Below are 21,500 nucleotides of genomic sequence, written 5' to 3'. Positions count from 1 at the left end.
GCTGCCTGATCTGATTCAGTAAACTGATTTTGAGTCTAGCTGCTATTTATTGTATGTCTCAGAGCAGGTGGTGGAGAGCAAAACTGCATGGGGGAGCCCCAAGAAATGTTTTGCCCAGAGTCAAATCAAAATTAAAGACGGCCCTGGTCGGAGGTAGAGGGGAATCTGTCGCCAGTAAAAGGACTATAATAATAATTACCAGGGACCACAGTGAGTAACTGAAGTAAGTACCAGAGAAGCATTCTCACCAACTGGGGAAGAATCGGGAAACTTCAGTGGGAATCAAGCCAGGGACCCAGCCAGCAGAAGTGATGCCTGCAAAGTAACCGAGCAGGACAGTAGGGGTGAAGCTTGAGAGGTATCTTGAGTGCCAAGCTAGGGACCCAGCAGAGTAGCGGGGGTGACGCTTGAGGAAGATACCACTGTGAAGATTGGAGGAGCTCAAGGGATTCGGTGGCAGTGAATCAGAGGGTCTAGTGAAAGACTGGGAGCTCAGTGGGCTGAAGAACTACAAGGAGTTATTGTATTGGAATAGAAAGGAACAGTTAAGCTTTGTGTTAGGAACTGTTAAAGACTGTTGCCATAGGAGACAGCATTCCCACCGATGCAGATGTGGTATCTTGCTGGATGCCTTTCCCTGCATGGATGTCCTCCTACTGAAGTCTCGGAGTCTGCCAATTGAACTTGCAACTACCTAAGAGTGTTCTGGCCCTAACCCTCTTTCCAACAAAAGTTTAAGAGAAATAAGCTCTCTTTTGCATTCAAGAAGTGTCTGGCGCCCAATGACTTTAATCATCTTGCACCCTCCATGCCTCACAACCCACTACATACAGAAGGATGTCAGCTATCTCTGGCCCTGGAGGTTCTCATTAGACTGAAGGAGGCCAGGGACCTTGCTACACCATTCTTTGGTGAATACTATTCAATGCAGACCCCAGTCTTTGGTGGGTACTATACAATGCAGACCCCAGTCTTTGGTGGGTACTATAAAATTCAGACCCCAGTCTTTGGTGGGTACTATACAATGCAGACCCCAGTCTTTGGATATTATTCAATGCAGATCCCAGTCTTTGGAGGGTACCATACAATGCAGACCCCAGTCTTTGGTGAGTATTATATAATGCAGACCCCGGTCTTTGGGGGGTATTATACAATGCAGACCCCAGTCTTTGGTGAGTATTATATAATGCAGACCCTGGTCTTTGGGGGGTATTATACAACGCAGACCCCCATCTTTGGTGGGTATTATACAATGCAGACACCCATCTTTGGTGGGTATTATACAATGCAGACCCCTATCTTTGGTGGGTATTATACAATGCAGACCCCTATCTTTGGTGGGTATTATACAATGCAGACCCCTATCTTTGGTGAGTGTTATACAATGCAGACCCCAGTCTTTGGACATTATTCAATGCAGACCCCAATCTATGGTGGATATTATTCAATGCAGACCCCAATCTTTGGTGGGTATTATACAATGCAGACCCCAGTCTTTGGTTGGTACTATATAATGCAGATCCCAGTCTCTGGTGGATACAATACAGTACTGACCCCAGTGTCTTGTAGCATTTTTAAACATAGACTCCAGTCTTTTGTGGGTACTATACAATGCAGACCCTCAATCTCTCGTGGGTTCTATATAATGCAGTCCTTGTTGCTCCTAGAGTACTTCTAATAGATTGTATCCATGTTGCTCCAGGGACAAAAGGAATACCACTAAATGCTGAAAATTCAGGGTTTAGGCTTTGATGTAGAAGTATTGATATAGTGACAGTATTTTCATCATGGCCCACAGCCAGGTAAAGTTCAGTTCAAGAGGTCCTTTTGTTGCAATATCCAAAACTTGGTAATTACTAGTTAGACATTTGGCAAACATTGCAAATTCTCTAAAGAGAGTATGACTTCAAGCCCAAAACTCATAGTACAAAATTGGAACCCCCCACCCAGCCTTGATGAGGGTCAGGGTTTCCTGAATTAAAGTGGAAGTAAACTCCCCTATCGTTTTCAGCCAAGGAAGCTGCCATCTTTGCCTCTGTTTAATCTGCAACTGCTATGGTGCTGCACATGTGATTCATTATGACACCAGCCATTGGATGGTTTGATAGTTTAAGATTCAATGGAGGGAAAGGGAGACATCAGGGGTTTAATTGATCCCTGATCAGTAACAAAGACTGACCGTGCTACCACCCTGTAATCCTGTTTTAAGTGAGGTTACCTTATTGGTGCTCCACTCAAAGCCTCTGCAAGCCATAGTTGTACCACAGTCAAAAGAGCCAGCAACTTGAATGGACTAAAATACAGTCTTCTTTATTCAAAACGAAGGTGGGGGAAAATACAGGAACATTTGACGCGTTTCAGTCGATGCAGGCCTATACTATATTGTTTCTGGATTTTTACTCCAACATTCTTTTCAATTTAAAAAAATTGGATTTTAACCCTTTGATTTGCCGGCTCTAATAGATCCCTGATGTCTCAATGAAGAGAACCTGTCACAGTAAACATTCCATCTCATAGGGGGCTATTGGTCCTCTATGTGGTAGCAATGTGGTTAAGTGAAAAAAAGGATACAAAAGGTACACCCAAGGACTAAAAAAAAGGCAAAAAATAGTTGAGACCTCTTGTACATGCACAATCATACCTAAACGCACACATCAGGGGTACCTATGTATGAAAACATCAGTTGTGCGTAGACATGTGCACTGACAAAAAATGTGTTAGTTTCTGTTTTCGTTTCATTCTTTTTTTGCTTTTTTGGGAAACTCAGAAATTTCGAAAATCCTGAATTTGGAAATTCGGATTTTAAATTTTCCAAATTTCGAATTTTTGGATTTCCGAATTTTCGAATTTACGAATTTTCTGATTTTCGAATTTTTGGAAATTCAAAAATATAAAAAAAAAGAAAGAACATCTATACAATTCGAAATATAACTAACTATTAAATTATAGGTATTGGAATTGCCTTTTTAAATTTGGCTGTTTGTGAACATAACGAATACAAATTCATCTGAAGTTACGAATTATTCAGAAATAACGAATGCCGCATCTAAACAAATGGAATGGAACAAATTAATAATAAACAATAATAATAAAAGGGTTTTATTATTATTGTTATTTATTATTATTAGATTGCTACGTTTCATTCATTTAGATACGGCATTCGTTATTTCAGATAATTCGTAACTTCAGATAAATTCGTATTCGTTAAGTTCACTAACAGCAAAATTTGAAAGGAAATTCCAATACCTATAACTTAATATCCATTATTAGTTAGTTATTATTTCAGATTTTCAGGTTTTTGAATTCTCAGATTTTCATTCTTATTCTTGGATCTTAAAATTTCCAAATTTTAGAATTTTTTAATTTATGAAATTTATAATATTCGAATTTCTGAAATTTCGAATTTCCGAGTTTTGAATTTTCGGAAATTCGGAAAATTGAAAGTTTGGAAATTCGAAAATCTGTAATTTCGGAAATTTGAAATTTTGGAAATTGAAAAATACGTAATTTCGGAAATGTGAAATTTCGAAAATTGAAAAATTCAGAAAATTCAGAATTGACAAATGTGTCAAAATTTGTTAAACTAATTCGGAACCAAACGATTTGCACATGTGTAGTTGTGCTACACATGTCACATATCGCCTCACGGGCCAGAGTGAAGGCAATGATTCTAGGCCCATTATTTACGGTAAAATCCAAAAGGATGACCTATAGGAGCTTTTAAAGCAATTCCTATGGAAAATGTTGTGTATTGAAGATTGTTGCTGTTTCACTGGTGCGTGCAATTTTTATGACTTGACATGTTTGGTATCTTTTTTTTGTTCACCACAAGCTCATCTTTTATATTTTACCAAATAATTATTTTTGAAAAAAATTTGTGTGGGTGCACAAAATTTAACTTTAGTGTATTTTTTACTGAACAGTTGCGGTAAATAAGCCGTTGTGCTAATATCCTATGGCATAAAAAGCTGGAACTACCACTGTTTTATTTTTCCAAGGTTGCTGCTTTCGGGGGGTTTTTAGCTAATCTTTTGGTCTAAAATTTTTCATGTGCAAAAAGCCCAAAAACGGTTCTGGTATTGAAAGGGTTGCTGGTATGCCATACAGCCCTATAGGGTACGGCACATCACTGTGATTGATTATTTGCTTAGCAGGGATTTTTATGTCATGGTGGTGTTGTTCAGTATAATGCCCTGTAGACGCGGTCGGACTTTCCGACGGAAAATGTGCGATCGGATCGTGTTGTCGGAAAATCCGATCGTGTGTGGGCTCCATCTGACTTTTTCCGATTGAATTTCCGACACACAAAGTTTGAGAGCAGGATCTAAAATTTTCCAACAACAAAATCCGATCGTTTAAATTCCGATCGTGTGTAGACAATTCCGACGGACAAAGTGCCACGCATGCTCAGAATAAATTATGAGACAAAAGCTATTGGCTACTGCCCTCTTTATAGTCCCGTCGTACGTGTTCTACGTCACCGCGTTCTGAACGATCGGATTTTCCCACAACTTTGTGCGACCGTGTGTATGCAAGACAAGTTTGGGCCCAAAATCTGTCTGAAAAAATCTGACGTATTTTGTCGTCGGAACGTCCGTCCGTGTGTACGGGGCATTAGACATGTCTGTCCTATTGGCCGTTCCCTCTGTGACCTTCAAGTGGGGCTCTTGAGCTATAAAAGGGATTGTGTCCAAATGTGGGGTGCACTGTGGCCTCTGCTTTCTTAAAAAGTAGATTTGGAAGGGACCCCTTTATCAGGCTATGGGTTTATAGTTATTGGTATGGTGCTGGTGGAGCAAATCGGCAGGGAACCTCTATTCCCCACAGGACAGCCCAATTTCCTCTAAATCTGGGTTGGGTCCAATTCATTCATTGTTTTTGATTCCGTATTACTGGGATGAAATAAAATGTCATTATTAATAGGATGTCTTTCTTATTACAGATTCCAATTTCATGCATGGTCATTTTTTCGATGGTCCAGAAGCAGGTACAGTCCAGTTATTCTGTATAATTCCTGTCTCACTAACTTGAGGGACTCTTGGGATGGGGGACACCGATGTAAGGAGGGACTCTGATGGGGACACTGATATAAGGGGGGACTCTGATGGGGACACAGATTTGAGGAGGGACTCTGATGGGGTCCCTGATGTAAAGGAGGAATCTAATGGAGACCCGGCTGTAAAAGGGGGCCCTGATGTAAGGGGAAGTCTGCTAAGGACCCTGATACATGGGGGGACTCTGATGTTGAACCTGATGTAAGAGGAGCCCCTGATATATTGGGAAGCTGGGGTAAGGGGAAGTCTGATGGGGATCCAGATGTAAGAGGAGCCCCTAAGGTAAGGGGACTCTGATGTAAGGGGAGGTCTGATGGGGACCCTGATGTATGGAGGGACTCTTATGGGGACCCTGACGTATGGGGGACCCTGATGTAAGAAGGGACTCTGATGTTGAACCTGACGTAAGAGGGGCCCCCCAATATAATGGAGCTCTGATTTAAGGGGAGGGCTGATGGGAACCCTGATGTAAGGGGGGACCCCGATGGGGAGCCTGATGTAAGGGGGAACCCGATGGGGAGCCAGATGTAAGAGGAGCCCCTAATGTAAAGGGAAACTGATGTAAGGGAAAGTCTGATGGGGACCCTGATGTAAAGAGGGATTCTGTTGGGGATCCAGAATGCAGACCGCATGTGTTCGGATCGGTGCACCTATTCCTGCATGCCTGTTGAGTTTTTACATGCAGCTGTGTCTGTGCAGCCACGGCGTCTACAAGCACTTCCATAGGCTGCCTGCACACAGCTCGGGGAGGCTGCCGAAGGGGGAAAACAATTGCCCCCAGCTAGTAAAAGGTCCATCTAGTGGTTAATCTACAAATCTCTAACGCCCAGCTCTACTGTGTGCGCCGCCCATCCACCGGCCACCATTTGTGATAAAAAAGAGTATCATACAAACTACATATATGTAAAAAAAAATGTTGGTATTTGGTCCAGTCCTGACATCACAGGTCCTCTTTCTTGTCTTCTTCTTCTGGTGCTGGATAGATATGTGCACTGAGAAAAAAAAGATTTGTTTTTGTTCCAAATTTTCGAATTCCAAATTTCCGATTCTTTCAACTTACGTAATTCAAAAATCCTGAAATGTGAAAATTTGAAAATACGAATTTGAAAGGAAATTCCTATACCTATAATTTTATATTTATTAGTTAATTCAGAATTTCGGGTTTTTGAATTTTAAGATTTTCATTTTTTTTGGGGGGGGTTCACATTTTTGGATTTTCAAATTTATGATATTTAGAATTTCCTAATTTTGAATTTTTGAATTCCGAATTTCCAAATTCCGAATTTTTGAATGTACGTAAATTAAAAAATTTGAAAATACAAATTTGAATGGGAATTACAATACCTATAATTCAATATTTATTAGTTAGTTATTTCAGATTTTTGGGTTTTTGAATTTAGGATATTTTGAATTTCCTAATGTCTAATTTTCGAATTCCGAATTTTTGATTTTTCGGAATTTGAATTTTCAAATTCTGAATTTCTGAATTTTTGAATGTTCAGAATTCGGAAATTCAGAAATTTGAAAATACAAATTTGAATGGAAATTCCAATACCTATAATTTAATATTTATTAGTTAGTTATTTCAGATTTTCGGCTTTTTGAATTTTCAGATTTTTACTCTTTTTTTTTGGATTTTCAAATTTCCTAATTTATGAAATTTCGAATATTCAAATTTCCTAATTCCGTGAAAATGTTGAAATTTTGAAAATGTGGAAATTTGAAAAAGCGGAAACTTGGAAAAAAAAATGCGAAAATTCGGAAAATTAGAAAATTCGGAAATTTGAAAAAAATTGGAAAATTCAAAATTTCAGTAATTTGGAATTAACAAATTTGACAAAATTAGTTAAAAAACTAATTTCGGAACTAAATGAATTGCACGTGTCTGGTGGTGGGGAGCTCCAGAATGCAGCGGAGTGTAGCGTCACTCTCCTGTATGTCCTGGGCAGCCTGAGTTTGGCTTTAAATACATTTAATAAAAATTACAATCTAGCCTGTAAAAATGAGAGCCAGAATAATACAGATATCTGTTATCTGATAGGATTTCTATCTTAATTGATAAATCTTTAATTTTATTATTTACCCCCCCCTCCCCCGCCCCCGCCCATCACTACCCACCACTCCAGTTTGGCTGATTACCCTGCAGAATGCGGACGGATCCTGGAACCTGACCCCCAAATTTTCTACTTTCCTGGGGATATCCAAGAAAGACATAAAGGCCGGGAACCCTGACCAGGTATGGCGTCGCTCCATGTGTCTAAATTCTGGCAGTACGAAGGACTGACATTTAGGTACACCCAGATTTTTGGTTGGTTGGTTGTAGTAAAGATTGTTCGGTGGCCGGATTGTATACCCTGCCGGTGGCCATGGTCATCCCAAAATGACAACAACTACCCACACACCAATATGAAGATACGTTCATCAGACCCCATGAGATGTTCCACATCTTGTGATGTTACACCCAAAAACGTAAATGTAATTTATTGGGATTTTATGTGATAAACCAACACAAAAGTGACACATAATTTTAAAGTAGAAGGAAAATGATAAATGGTTTTCCAAATTTTTTAACAAGTAAATATGTGAAAAGTGTGGGGCACATTTGTATGGCGCCCCCCGGTGTCAATACTTTGTAGAACCTCCTTTCACTGCAATTACAGCTGCAAGTCTCTTTGGGGATGTCTCTTCCAGCTTTGCACATCTAGAGAGGGACATTTCTGCCCGTTCTTCTTTGGAAAATAGCTCAAGCTCTGTCAGATTGGATGGAGAGCGTCTGTGAACAGCAATTTTCACGTCTTGCCACAGATTCTCAATTGGATTTAGGTCTGGACTGTGACTGGCCCATTCTAACACATGAATAAGCTTTGATGTAAACCATTCCATTGTAGCTCTGGCTGGATGTTTCGGGTCCTTGTCCTGTTGGAAGGTGAACCTCCGCCCCGGTCTCAAGGCTTTTGCAAACTCTAACAGGTTTTCTTCTAAGATTGTCCTGTATTTGGCTCCATCCATCTTCCCATCAACTCTGACCAGCTTCCCTGTCCCTGCTGAAGAAAAGCATCCCCACAACATGATGCTTCCACCACCATGTTTCACGGTGGGGATGGTGTGTTCAGGGTGATGTGCAGTGTTAGTTTTCCACCACACATAGTGTTTTTCTTTTAGGCCAAAAAGTAGAATTTTTTGATCTCATCTGACCAGAGCACCTTCTTCCACGTTTGCTGTGTCCCCCACATGGCTTCCCACAGACTACAAATGGGACTTCTTATGACTTTCTTTCAGCAATGTCTTTCTTCTTGCCACTCTTCCATAAAGGGCAGATTTGTGGAGAGCACGACTAATAGTTGTCCTGTGGACAGATTCTCCCACCTGAGCTGTGGATCTCTGCAGCTCCTCCAGAGTTACCATGGGCCTCTTGGCTCTTCTCTGATGAATGCTCTCCTTGCCCGGCCGGTCAGTTTAGGTGGACGGCCATGTCTTGGTAGGTTTGCAGTTGTGCCATACTCTTTCCATTTTCAGATGATGGATTGAACAGAGCTCCGTGAGACGTTTGAAGCTAGAAATATTTTTTTAGAACCTAACCCTGCTTTATACTTCTTCACAACTTTATTCCTTACCTGTCTGGTGTGTTCCTTGGCTTTCATGATGATGTTTGTTCACAAAGGTTCTCTAACAATCCTCCGAGGGCTTCAGAGAACAGCAGTATCTATACCAATATTAAATTACACACATTTAATAATTAGGTGACTTCTGAAGGCGATTGGTTCCACTAGATTAGGGGGCACAAACTGGCGGCCTTCTAGCTGTTGTGAAACTACAAGTCCCATCATGCCTCTGCCTGAGGGAGTCACTGTCAGCCTTGCAGTGCCTCATGGGACTTGTAGTTTCGGAACAGCTGGAGGGCTGCCAGTTTGAGACCCCTGCACTAGATTTTAGTTAGGGGGATCAGAGTAAAGGGGGCTGAATACAAATGCCCCCCCACACTTTTCACATATTTATTTTTAAAGAATTCTGAAAACCATTTATTTTCCCTCCACTTCACAATTATGTGCCACTTTGTGTTGGTCTATCACATAAAATCCCAATAAAATACCTTTACGTTTTTGGTTGTAAAATGACAAAATGTGGAAAATTTCAGGGCACTGTATATAGTATGTACATACAGTATAATGGAAAGATGTAACAATAAAAAAGATACATGTAACAAATGCAATTACTCATTTTCTCATGCTGCCATCTGGTGGCAGAACTGATTCATTACACTATCCATTTTTAAAGGATAAGTTCACCTTTTGGGAACAATGTTACATGTTCCATCTGTTTTTAGGGTGGAAATGTAACATGATCTCAATGCTGCAGCCACTGCCCGACCCCCCCCGGTGACAGCAGTACGGGGGAGGGGAAGTTCCCTCCCCCGTACATTTTTTTTTTTGTACGTATTTATTTTTTAAGTGAAATTATCCTTTAAATAGAACACACCATTATAAAGAAACATTAAAGTATAACTAAAAGGCAAAACTTGTTTTCCCCATTTTTGGATAGAGTGGAGAGGGATTAGAACCCCTGTCAGTTTTTATTGCTGTCTGTGTCCCCAATCTAGGAGATTCAAAGTAAATCCCAAATTTTGGGGTTGTCCTCCAGAAAAGTAATAGAGGGGAAATCTTCCAATGGGGACACTAGTTCTGGTGACCTGGGGGTCCCCCAGGAAATTCCTTTTAGGTAGGGGTGGGTGGAGGGGGAGGGGCCGGAGAAACTCTCGGGGACTGCTCGGATGCACTCGGAAACCGAGTGTCACCGGCACCCCCCCCCCCCCCCCACCTCTAGCCAAATGCGCTACTGCACACCGCAGAGGCTTGAATCCTGCTCGTTTTTGCGAAACAACGCTCGCAAACCGAGTCAGGATTTTAAAAAATAATAATTCGTTTTGCGAAGCGCACGTTAACTGCGTTACTCGCAATCCGAGATATAACTGTGTATGGAAAGATGTAAGAATAAAAAAAATAAAAAAAAAAATACATGTAACAAATGCAATTACTCAGTTTCACATCCTGCCATCTAGTGGCAGAACTGATTAATTACACTAATCCATTATTAACCACTTGGGTACCGCGCTATTGCCGAATGACGGCATTAGCGCGGACCTAGATTTCCGGGACTACGTCTATTGACGTCGTCCCGGTTACGAGCGGCCTGCGCGCCCCCTGAGGGGCGCGCGCGGCGCGCTCTGTGATCGGCGAGTCCGTGAGACTCGCCTGATCACCGATCCGTGTAAGGGGTCGATCCCGACCCCTTATCACGTGATCAGCTGTCAGCCAATGACAGCTGATCATGTGATAGAACGGAGCCGGTAATCGGCTATTATTCCTCCTCGCGCTGACAGCGCGAGGAGAAAAAAAAAAAGCCGATCACCGGCGGCCGTGATCGGGACATCAGTCCCGATCACGGCCAGCAATGCAAGGCACCACATGCCACCTGCCAGTGCCCACCTGCCTCCCGCAGTGCCATCCTGAAGTATAACTAAAAGTAAAAGTAAGTGCCCCCCGTCTGTGCCCATAGTGCCCACAGTGCCACCCACAGTGCCACCCACAGTGCCACCCAATCTGCCTCAAAGGTGCTGCACCCCAGTGCCGCCCATCAGTGCCCAGCAGTGCCGCCCATCAGTGCCCAGCAGTGCCGCCCATCAGTGCCCAGCAGTGCCACCTATCAGAGCCACCTATCAGTGCCACCTATCAGTGCCCATCAGTCCCATCTATCTGTGGTACCTATCAGTGCCCATCCGTGCCACCCATCCGTGCCACTTATCCGTGCCACCCATCCGTGCCATCTTATCTGTGCCCATCTTTGCCCATCAGTGCCGCCTTATCTGTGCCCATCGGTGCCGCCTTATCTGTGCCTATTAGTGCCGCCTTAACTATGCCTATCAGTGCCCACCAGTGCAGCCTATCAGTGCCCACCAATGCAGCCCATCAGTGCCCACCAATGCAGCCCATCAGTGCCCACCAATGCAGCCTATCAGTGCCGCCTTATCAGCGCACTTCAATGAAGGAGAAAAATGACCCGTTTGCAAAATTTTATAACAAACTATTAAAACATGATTTATTTTTATTTTTTTTTTGCATCTTTTTTTGTTTGTTTAGCAAAAAATAAAACTCCGAGCTGTAATTAAATACCACCAAAAGAAAGCTCTATTTGTGGGAAAAAAATGATAAAAATTTCATTTGGGTACAGTGTTGTATGCCCGCGCAATTGTCATTCAAAGTGCATCAGCGCTGAAAGCTGAAAATTGGTCTGGGACTGAGGGGGGTTTAAGTGCCCAGTAAGCAAGTGGTTAAAGAGGGTGTCCACCCGAAAAAAAAAATATTAAAAGCCAGCAGCTACAAATACTACAGCTGCTGACTTTTAATAAATGGACACTTACCTTTCCTGGAATCCAGCGATGTCGGCAGCCGAGGCCGATCAATCGCTCAGCTCTCGGCTGCTGGCGCCGCCATTCTGGGTGAGGGAATCAGGAAGTGAAGCCGCAAGGCTTCACTTCCCGGTTCCCTACTGCGCATGCACAATGAGAATGCTCCACACTGTCTCTGGGACCCGTGTGTGTCCCAGCAGACAGCGCGGCGAGACAGGAAGAGAAGATGCACAGACTCCCGTGGGAGTCTATGCCCGGAAGTGGGTGCAAATACCTGTCTTAGACAGGTATCTGCACCCCCCTCCCCCCTGAAAGGTGCCAAATGTGACACCAGAGGGGGGGAGGGTTCCGATGAGTGGAAGTTCCACTTTTAAGGTGGAACTCCACTTTAAATAAATAATGATGTGTTTATTTATTACAGGTACTTATATAGCGCCATAAATTTACGCAGCGCTTTGCATATACATTGTACATTCACATCGGTCCCTGCCCTCAAGGAGCTTACACTCTAAGGTCCCTAATTCACATTCATATACTAGGGCCAATTTTGGACAGGAGCCAATTAACCTACCAGCATGTCTTTGGAGTGTGGGAGGAAACCGGAGTACCCGGAGGAAACTCGCGCAGGGAGAACAGGCGAGCTCCAGGCAGGGAGTGTCCTGGTTGGGATTTGAACCAGCGACCCCAGCGCTGCCAGGCAAGAGTGCATTAATTAACCACTTCCCGACCAGCGCACGACGATGTACTTCGACAGAATGGCACGGGCAGGCATATTGGCGTACAGGTACGTCCAATCTTCAATGCCACCTTGCCATCGGGAGCGTGCCGCCGGCGGCGCGCTCTCGCGCTGGGCGGGACCCCCGTGAGTCCGGTCGCGGGACCCGCGGACTCGATCGCCGCGGGCATACCCGCGATCATCTCACGGGACGGCTGAATGGTAAACAGCATTTCTCCATTCTGCCTAGCAACTAGTGATGCTGATCTCTACTCCATGTGATTGGAGCAGAGATCAGTGTTCACTAAATGAAAGCCCAACCCCCCCACAGTTAGTAACACACCCCTAGGAACACTTAACCCCTACACTGCCACCCACTGGTTAACCCTTTCACTGCCAGTGTAATTTACACAGGAATCACTGCATTTATATAGCAGTGATTACTGTATAAATGACAATGGTCCCAAAAATGTGTCAAAAATGTCCGATGGGTCCCCCACAATGTCGCAGTCACAATAAAAATCGCTGACCGCCGCCATTACTAGTAAAAAAAATAATAAAAAATTATTAATAAAAATGCTATAAAACTATCCCTATTTTGTAAACGCTATAACCTTTGCGCAAACCAATCAATAATCGCTTATTGCGATTTTTTTTACCAAAAATATGTAGAAGAATACGTATCGGCCTAAACTGAGGGAAAAAAAAGTTTTTTTATATATTTTTGGGGGATATTTATTATAACAAAAAGTAAAAAATAATGCGTTTTTTTCAAAATCAAATACCACCAAAAGAAAGCTCTATTTGTGGGAAAAAAAGGACGTCAATTTTGTTTGGGAGCCACGTCGCACGACCGCGCAATTGTCAGTTAAAGCGACGCAGTGCCGAATCGCGAAAAGTGGTCTGGTCTTTGACCAGCAAAATGGTCCGGTCTGTAAGTGGTTAAAAATCACATGATCGTTAGCCCCTTCATTGTTCTAACATAGTGAAACATAAAAAAATAATAGTAGTCAAAAAAATAAATAAAACACACACACACTAATTTTATATATATATATATATATATATATATATATATATACACACTCACACATTTCTATAGATTCTATACATAACATTTATTTATATATATTTATATTACATAGATAATTATCACAATGTTACAATTGCATTACAATGTGTAAACGTTTATCACACTATGCAACAAGGAATTGTTTCTATATGTGATGGAAAGATGTAACAATAAGAAAGATACATGCAACGAATGTGATTACTCGGTTTCACATCCTGCCATCTAGTGGCAGAACGGAATCATTACACTATCCATTATGAAATGGTACAGATGTGATTTAGCAGTCATTTGTTCTATCTATAAAGGAATGAATGACAGGTGGTGGACTGCACAGACCTACATGGATCTCCAAATATTCTGCTCTGCATGGATCTCCGGATGGACTGCCTTGTGATCAGTTCATTCGTCCTGCAAGGATGTACAGTAGGGATGTGCTTGGAGATCCCTGCAGGTCCACAGCTTCTCACAATGTGAACTAGAACCTGCAGAAAGTCAGAGAGAGCCTCATTTCCTGGCTGGAGGATATCCAGTATTATCTAGCCCTTTCCACCGCAGCCTGACTGTCCATTGCCCGCCCCTTTCATTCACTGGATTTTTATTCTATCCAGTGGCGGGCGCTCTAGCAGGAGCACTGCACTATGAGCCCACTCAGTTGTGTGACAATGGTGAATTAATATTCGCTATTGTCTTCTTGAGTCTCCTTCTGGCCAATCAGGAAGCAGGTCCTTAGACCCAATTGACCGAAAGGAGAAGCAACCGTATTGGCCCCCGAGGAGGCGATGCAGGGGGAAGTCACCGAGGAGGAGATGCAGGGGGAAGCCACCGAGGAGGAGATGCAGGGGGAAGTCACCGAGGAGGAGATGCAGGGGGAAGCCACTGAGGAGGAGATGCAGGGGGAAGCCACTGAGGAGGAGATGCAGGGGGAATCCACCGAGGAGAAGACACCGGGGAGGAGACGCAGGGGGAAGCCGCTGCGGAGGAGACGCAGGGGGAAGCCGCTGCGAAGGAGACGCAGGGGGAAGCTGCTGCGGCGAAGACGCTGGGGGAAGCCGCAGCAGAGGAGACACTGAGGAGGAGATGCAGGGGGGAGACACAAGTGGAACCCACCAAGAAGGAGACACCAAGGAGGAGACACAGGGGAAAGACACCGAGGAGGAGACGCCGAGGAGGAGACACAGGGGAAAGACACTGAGGAAGAGATGCAGGGGGAAGACACAGAGGAAGAAGACACTGAGGAGGAGATGTAGGGGGAAGCCACAAAGCCACAGAGAAGGAGACACCAAGCAGACGCAGGGGGAAGCCACAAAGCCACAGAGAAGGAGACACCAAGCAGACGCAGGGGGAAGCCACAGAGGAGGAGACACTGAGCAGACGCAGGGGGAAGCCACAGAGGAGGAGACACTGAGCAGACGCAGGGGGAAGCCGCAGAGGAGGAGACGCAGGGGGAAGCCACAGAGGAGGAGACACTGAGCAGACGCAGGGGGAAGCCACAGAGGAGGAGACGCAGGGGGAAGCTGCCGAGGAGGAGACACAGGGGGAAGCTGCTGTGGAGAAGTCGCAGGCCCACAACCTAGATGGGGTAAGTGTGGGGTTTACCGATCGAGCGAACAAGGAGAGGGGGGTTGAGGGTCTTGATTGACAGACAGACTGTGGGGGGGTACCAGTGGGTGTTTTGTTTGCACCCTCCCACCAGCCATGTTCTGCCTGCATTGCATAGAGAAGAACAGAGACCGAGTAATGACATTAGTGGGTGTAAAATAAGGCATGCAGGGTTTTTGCTGTTTTTATTTTTTTAAAGGAAATGTCAGTAGCATGTTTGGGAAAGCAGAGCTGTATGGAGACGTCTTCTTCTCCCCTCTGCAGAACGTGAAGGTGTCGGTGTGGGTGACGGTCTTGGCGGTGATCTGGCTTCACACCAACTGTCTGGATCAGAGAGCGGAGTGGGAGCTGCTGGTGGGGAAGGCCGTCTCCTGGGTCAGGGCCAAAGCAGGTAAGTCCTGAGAATATGAGAGACTGAAGGGAAGGATGACCATGTCAGGAGGAATGCTGGGCCTCACACTTTTCTTCACAGAGAATCCAGACTATTGTGTTTTCTAAGTTGTGTGATTCTCTTCAGACTGGACTAAGAAACACCCTTATGTTCAGGTCTAGACATGTGTGGTTTGTTTCTTTCCAAATATAAATTCGTACAAATTTTTCATTATTCGGAAATTCGGATGTCTTCAACCCTTTGTTATGTCAGGCAGTGTGTGCACACCCAATTCACAAGTGATAATGAAATCTGCCAGCACAGGGAGAGTTAAAGTATAACTAAAGGCATATAGAGGGGAGATGGATTAGAACCCCTGTCAGTTTTTATTGCTGCCCGTGCCCTTCCTTAAACCCTCCTGCACAGACCAATTTTTAGCTTTCAGCACTGTCGCACTATGAATGACAATTGCACCGTCGTGCTACACTGTACTCAAATTACATTTTTACAATTTTTTTCACAGAAATTGAGCTTTCTTTTGGTGGTATGTAATCAATGCAAGTCACGATGAAGTTGCCCGAAAGTAGTGCAGAAACCTTTTGTGAAATCGCTGCGACTTAAGTCGTACAGTTTAGAACTGTTACATTGAAGTTAATGGGGTGCGACTTTGAACAGGATCAGGAGCAGCTGTATTCTGACAGCCAGTAATGCCGAATATTGTACAGACTGTTAGACATGGGCAGAAAGAAAAAATGTGTTTCAATTCATTAACCACTTCCTTACCAGGCACTTTCTTCCCCTCCTGCCCAGGCTAATTTTCACCTTTCAGCGCTGTCACACTTTGAATGACAATTGCGCGGTCATGCTACAATGTACTCATATGACATTTTTATCATTTTTTTCCCACACAAATGGAGCTTTCTTTTGGTGGTATCTTTTGCTAAAGAAACAAAGAAATTTGCAAAGCGGTAGTTTTCTCCCTCGCTGAAGTGTGCTGAAGCGGCGACACTGATAAGCGACGCTGATGAGGTGCCACTGATAGAAGGCGCTGATAGGTGACACTGATGGACACTGATGGGCGACACTGATAGGCAACGTTGATGAGGTGGCACTGACAGGTGACACTGATAGGCGGCACTGATAGGTGACACTGGGTGGCACTGATGGGTGGCATTGATGGGCACTGATAGGCGACGCTGATGAGGTGGCACTGATAGAAGGCGCTGATAGGTGACACTGATGGACACTAATAGGCAACACTGATGGGCACTGATAGGCGACGTTAATGAGGCAGCACTGATAGGTGACACTGATGGGTGGCACTGACAGATGACACTGATGGGCACTGATAGGTGACACTGGGTGGCACTGATGGGCACTGATATGTGGCACTGATGGGTGGCATTGCTGGGCACTTATATGCAACGCTGATGAGGCAACACTGATAGAAGGCGCTGATAGGTGACACTGATGGACACTAATAGGCAACACTGATGGGCACTGATAGGCGACACTGATAGGTGACATTAATGAGGCAGCACTGATAGGTGACACTAGGTGGCACTGATGGGCGACACTGATGGACACTGACAGGCAGCACTGATGAACAACACTGATGGGTGACACTGATGGGCACTGATAGTTGGCACTGATGGGCGTCACTGATGATGAGACACTGATAGGTGGCACTGGTGGGCACTGCTTATCAGCAGTGGCTGTCACTGTGTGGGATCAATGTCCCATTTACACAAGTCAGTAATTGGCTTATTTGTTTTTCTCGCCATGCTGTCAGCGCAAGGAGAAAAAAAAGCCGATTACCGGCTTCTGTTTACATCATGTGATCAGCAGTCATTGGCTGACAGCCGATCACATGGTAAAGGGCTGGGACCGGCCCTTTACTCTGATCAGATCACAGAGTGCGCCGCCCGCGTGAGCACTGCAGGACGTCCATGTACGCCCTCGCGGCAATTTAAGCCCGCTGTAGCCATCTTTTGGCTATAGTGCAGGCATCAAGTGGTTAATTAACTACTTTCGTTTAGTTAAATTCGGCAAAATCATTAAGACCGAATTGAATTCAAATCGACCAAATTTGGAAACTACGAATCGACATTCTCATTTATTTATTTTTCGATTCGAATGTGGCTGCCGAATTTTTCCCAGTTAAGAATTGCAGTATGTTTACATTTCATGTTCGATTCGAATTTTGTTATCGCGGACAAAATTTTATTTCGTTATTTCGGAGGGTTCAGTTACATTTGTTACTGTTGTGATTCAGAGACATCCACTTTTCCAGATAACGAAAAATTTGTCAGAATTTGATTCAGAACGAAACGAATTGCACACGTCTTTGAAATCCGCCCCATGTGTCAGACTGCACGGCCCGGGTCACACTGATGTGACATTGGCTCTGACTTTGAGAGCACATGTCACATCACAAGCCGCACCCCATTAAGTGCAATGGAACCCTTCTAATAGGAGCGACTTGAGCCGCTCCAACTTAGGAAAAGGTTCCTGTGCTACTTTTGGTCCGACTTCAGCACCACTTGCATTGACTTCTGTTAACCACTTAAGGACCGGGCCTATTTTTCAAACTTATTGTTTACAAGTTAAAATCATTTTTTTTTTTTTTGCTCTAAATTTACTTAGAACCCCCAAACATGATATATTTTTCTTTCCAGACACCCTAGAGAAGAAAATGGTGGTTGTTACAATACTTTATGTCACACCAGATTTGCGCAGCAGTCTTATAAACAAAATTTTTTTGGGAAAAAAAATACACACTTTTGAATTAAAAAAATAAAAAAACAGTAAAGTTAGTCCAATTTTTTTTCTATATTGTGAAAGATGATGTTATGCCGAGTAAATTGATACCCAACGTGTCATGCTTCAAAATTGCGCCCGCTCGTGGAATGGCGACAAACTTTTACCCTTAAAAATCTCCATAGGCTACGTTTAAAAATGTCTACAGGTCACCAGTTTAGAGTTAGCCCTTGTCGGAAATTCCGACCACAAAATCCGTTGCATTTTTTCTGACGGATTTTGACTGGTGTTGCATACACACGGTTGGACAAAGTTGTCGGAAAATCCGATCGTTCGTCGTGATGACGTTCCTTCGTTCTGACGAGACTACGTTCAGCCTAGTATCCAATAGCTTTGCTCTCGTACTTTGAACTGAGCATGCGTGGCACTTTGTCCGATTGGAATTCTCTACCAACGATCGGAAAAAGTCCGATCGGATTTTCTGTTGTCGGAAAATGTGAGATCCTGCTGTCAAATTTTTTCCCGAAGGAAAAAAGCCGATGGAGCCCACGCACGATCGGATTTTCCGTCAATATAATCCGATCGGACCGCTTCCGTTGGAATTTCCGTCTGTGTGTACAAGGTCTTACAGAGGAGGTCTAGTGCTAAAATTATTGTTCTGGCTCTACCGATCGTGGCGATACCTCACATGTGTGGCTTAACCACCATTTACATATGTGAGCGCTACTTTCGTATGCGTTTGCTTCTGTGTGCGCGAGCTCGACGGCGCGGGGTGCTTAAAAAAAAATAAAAAAAAATTAAAAAAAATTTATTTTATTTTTACACTGTCCCTTTAAAAATCTATTTTATTCCTATTACAGGGAATGTAAACATCCCTTGTAATAGAAAAAAAAAGCATGACAGGACCTCTTTAATGCAAGATCTGGGGGGTCAAAAAGACCTCACATCTCATATTTACACTTATATGCAAAAAAATTAAAAAAATGTCCCTTTTAGGGCCAGTTCACACCACATGCAGTCCAGGGCATTTTTTTTTCCCTGCATCAGAAACGCAAGGAAAGTAGGTTATATGGTTTTCAATGGCATAGTTCACACCAGTGCTTGCAGTTCCAAAAAAATAAAATAAAAAGTAGAATATGCTGAATTTTACCTGCACTGCACTGGAACGCTGTAAAATGCACAAAAAATGCACTGGAACGCACATGTCCTTATTTAAGGTAAGAAAAAAGGGGGGGGGAGCAGCACTGGACTGCGTCAAAAACGCACTGGAACGGATCAAAAACATGTAAAAAAAAAAAAGCCAAAAAGCATCTGGAACACATCCGGACTGCGTTTCTATTGTGTGAACTGGCCCTGGGGGGAATCCATCGGCATTGAGTCGAGTGGGGGGGGGCATCATTCTCTCACTCGACTTAGTGCCTCGGAGGGGAAAGGATCGGATCGTCTCTGCCGCTACCGGCGTCGATGACCAAAACGCATCGGGAGGGGGCACCTCTCCTGCCACCGATTAAAAGTGATCTTGTGGCGAATCATAAAGAGGACCGCCCACCGTTGAAACTTCCGGGGTTATGGCAGCTATCTGCTGCCGTCACCGCGTTTTTAATATCAAAGTAATGACGTATAACGGCGGGGGGGCGGTCCAGAAGTGGTTTGAGAAGTCGTGCCGAAGTGGTCGCCGGGATGTCGTCTTCAAAGTGGCGGCAGCGTGATCCGGGACTCGCAGAGACCTCCTGAACTGCGTCGGTTTTGCTTTTCTGAATCTGCGTTGAGTTTCACGAGTCGGATTGTTAAATTTAACTGCCTGTTTGGCGGCACCCGGAATAAATAAAAGTGAGATTAATGTGTCCTCAGGTTCCTCTCTGGGTGATCTGGTCCGAGCCGGGAATAGGCTGCTGAGATCCTCGGTGGACCCGAAAGTGTTCGGCCTGTGATAGGGAGACGTCTGGAGGAACCAAGATGGCGGAAGGTTTTTCCCGCTGGATTCCGCAATCTTCTGCTCTACAGGATGCCTCCTCTTTGCTTAACGCGTTTTGTGCCTTTGTACCGCGCTCCTCTATATGTGAGCCGTACCAGTGTTAGATGTGTCAAGTCTACTATGACAACTGTTTGCACTATGTATATACTTGTATTTTATTCTTTGCTATCCTGCTTAGCTCACAATATATTTCTATATCAACAAGCAGAATTCTATTGTTATATTTACAGAGCAAAAGCACTTTATAGTTCCTGTCTGCAGCATCACATCCAATAAATAACTCCGCCCAGTCACATCTCCCTGATAAATTAGATGTAATAAATATACACAATTGTCTTTTCTTTTTTTTATAAAATATTGTTTTCACTTTTTTTTCCTCCTTGGTGCTGCTGATCTCCCGCGGTCTCTTTCCAGCCACTTCCTGTCTGCATGCACTCCAGCGATGGCTGCCTGGCATTTCTCAGAGCGGATTTCCTATTAGTGACAACAGTGAGCCATGCCTGTGTACTGTGTTGCAGTCTTGACCAGGGGTGCATGTGGTGGGGTGACAACACAGAAGAATGACAGTTGGCAGACAGTTGTCACCCCATAACAGGAAGTGTCTAAATATCTTCAGGGCAGGAGCATCGGAGATTCTTCTAATGAAAGCTGCAGATTGGGAAAAAAAAAATGGAAAACAACTTTTGAAATAAAGTTTTTGGGAGGACACAGGAAGTGTGTAGAGGACACGGGACAGATCTAAATTTCTGGCAGGATTGAATATTTATTTATTTATTTTTGCACTTCAATCAGATTTAACAAAACACATTCAATAATATATTTTACAGACTAAAATGAAGCAAATAAGTTCATTGTTGGAGTTTTCATACACTGATATCCTTGTCTATCTGTGCTCCTAGCAGGACTCTGGACCTGTTTTGTTAGGTGTAATTACTGGTTGCACCCATAGGTGTCACTGCAGGTGAAATGTGATTATGCCCCCCCCCCCCCCCCCTGAAGTTTTGGAGGGGATAACTAATGGAGCTATCGGAATCTTTGTTTTAGAGCAGGGGTCTCCACACTACAGCCTGCGGGTCAAATCTGACCCACTGCAAGATTGTATCCAGACCTTTCATTTATAAAGAGGCTCTTATGGGGACCCTTATGTAAGTGGGGACTCTGATGAGGAACCTGGTGTAAGGGGGGCTCTGATGGGAAATCTGGTGTAAGGGGGGCTCTGATGGGAAATCTGGTGTAAGGGGGGCTCTGATGGGAAATCTGGTGTAAGGGGGTATTCTGATAGGGACCCTGATGTAAGTGGGGACTCTGATGGGGACCCCGGTTTAAGGGGGGACTTTGATGGGGACCCTACTGCAAGGGGGCTCTGATGGGGACCCTGATGTTAGGGGGAACGTTGATGGGGACCCTGATGTAAGGGGAGACTCTACTGGGGTCATTTGACTATAAGCCGGGTGAGAAGGTGTTAAATTGAAAGGGACAGCTCATCCAGAACCAATATTTAAATATTTAGATAATGCTGACAGTTTCTTTTAAAGGAATCTATTACTGTCTG

The 21,500-nt window shown here is 44.0% G+C and overlaps 1 protein-coding gene across 1 annotated transcript in view; it reads left to right on the top strand.

The window, feature by feature from the left end:
* The window catches only part of LOC143941266 (von Willebrand factor A domain-containing protein 5A-like), an 86,303-nt gene extending 66,046 nt beyond the window's left edge, over positions 1–20,257 (top strand). Inside the window, exons 16-19 of the mRNA XM_077463302.1 lie at positions 4,943–4,987; positions 7,181–7,290; positions 15,108–15,234; positions 19,825–20,257. Coding sequence (XP_077319428.1) covers positions 4,943–4,987; positions 7,181–7,290; positions 15,108–15,234; positions 19,825–19,904 — 362 coding nt within the window. The 3' untranslated portion in view covers positions 19,905–20,257. The remainder of the gene's footprint in view (positions 1–4,942; positions 4,988–7,180; positions 7,291–15,107; positions 15,235–19,824) is intronic.
* Positions 20,258–21,500: the final 1,243 nt, after the last annotated feature.

This window comes from Lithobates pipiens, unplaced genomic scaffold (genome assembly GCF_037356315.1).
Source record: "Lithobates pipiens isolate NorthernLeopardFrog02 unplaced genomic scaffold, aLitPip1_a1.2 Scaffold_3, whole genome shotgun sequence".
NCBI classification, from domain to species: Eukaryota; Metazoa; Chordata; class Amphibia; order Anura; family Ranidae; genus Lithobates; species Lithobates pipiens.
This window is presented reverse-complemented; position numbering and strand designations above follow the sequence as displayed.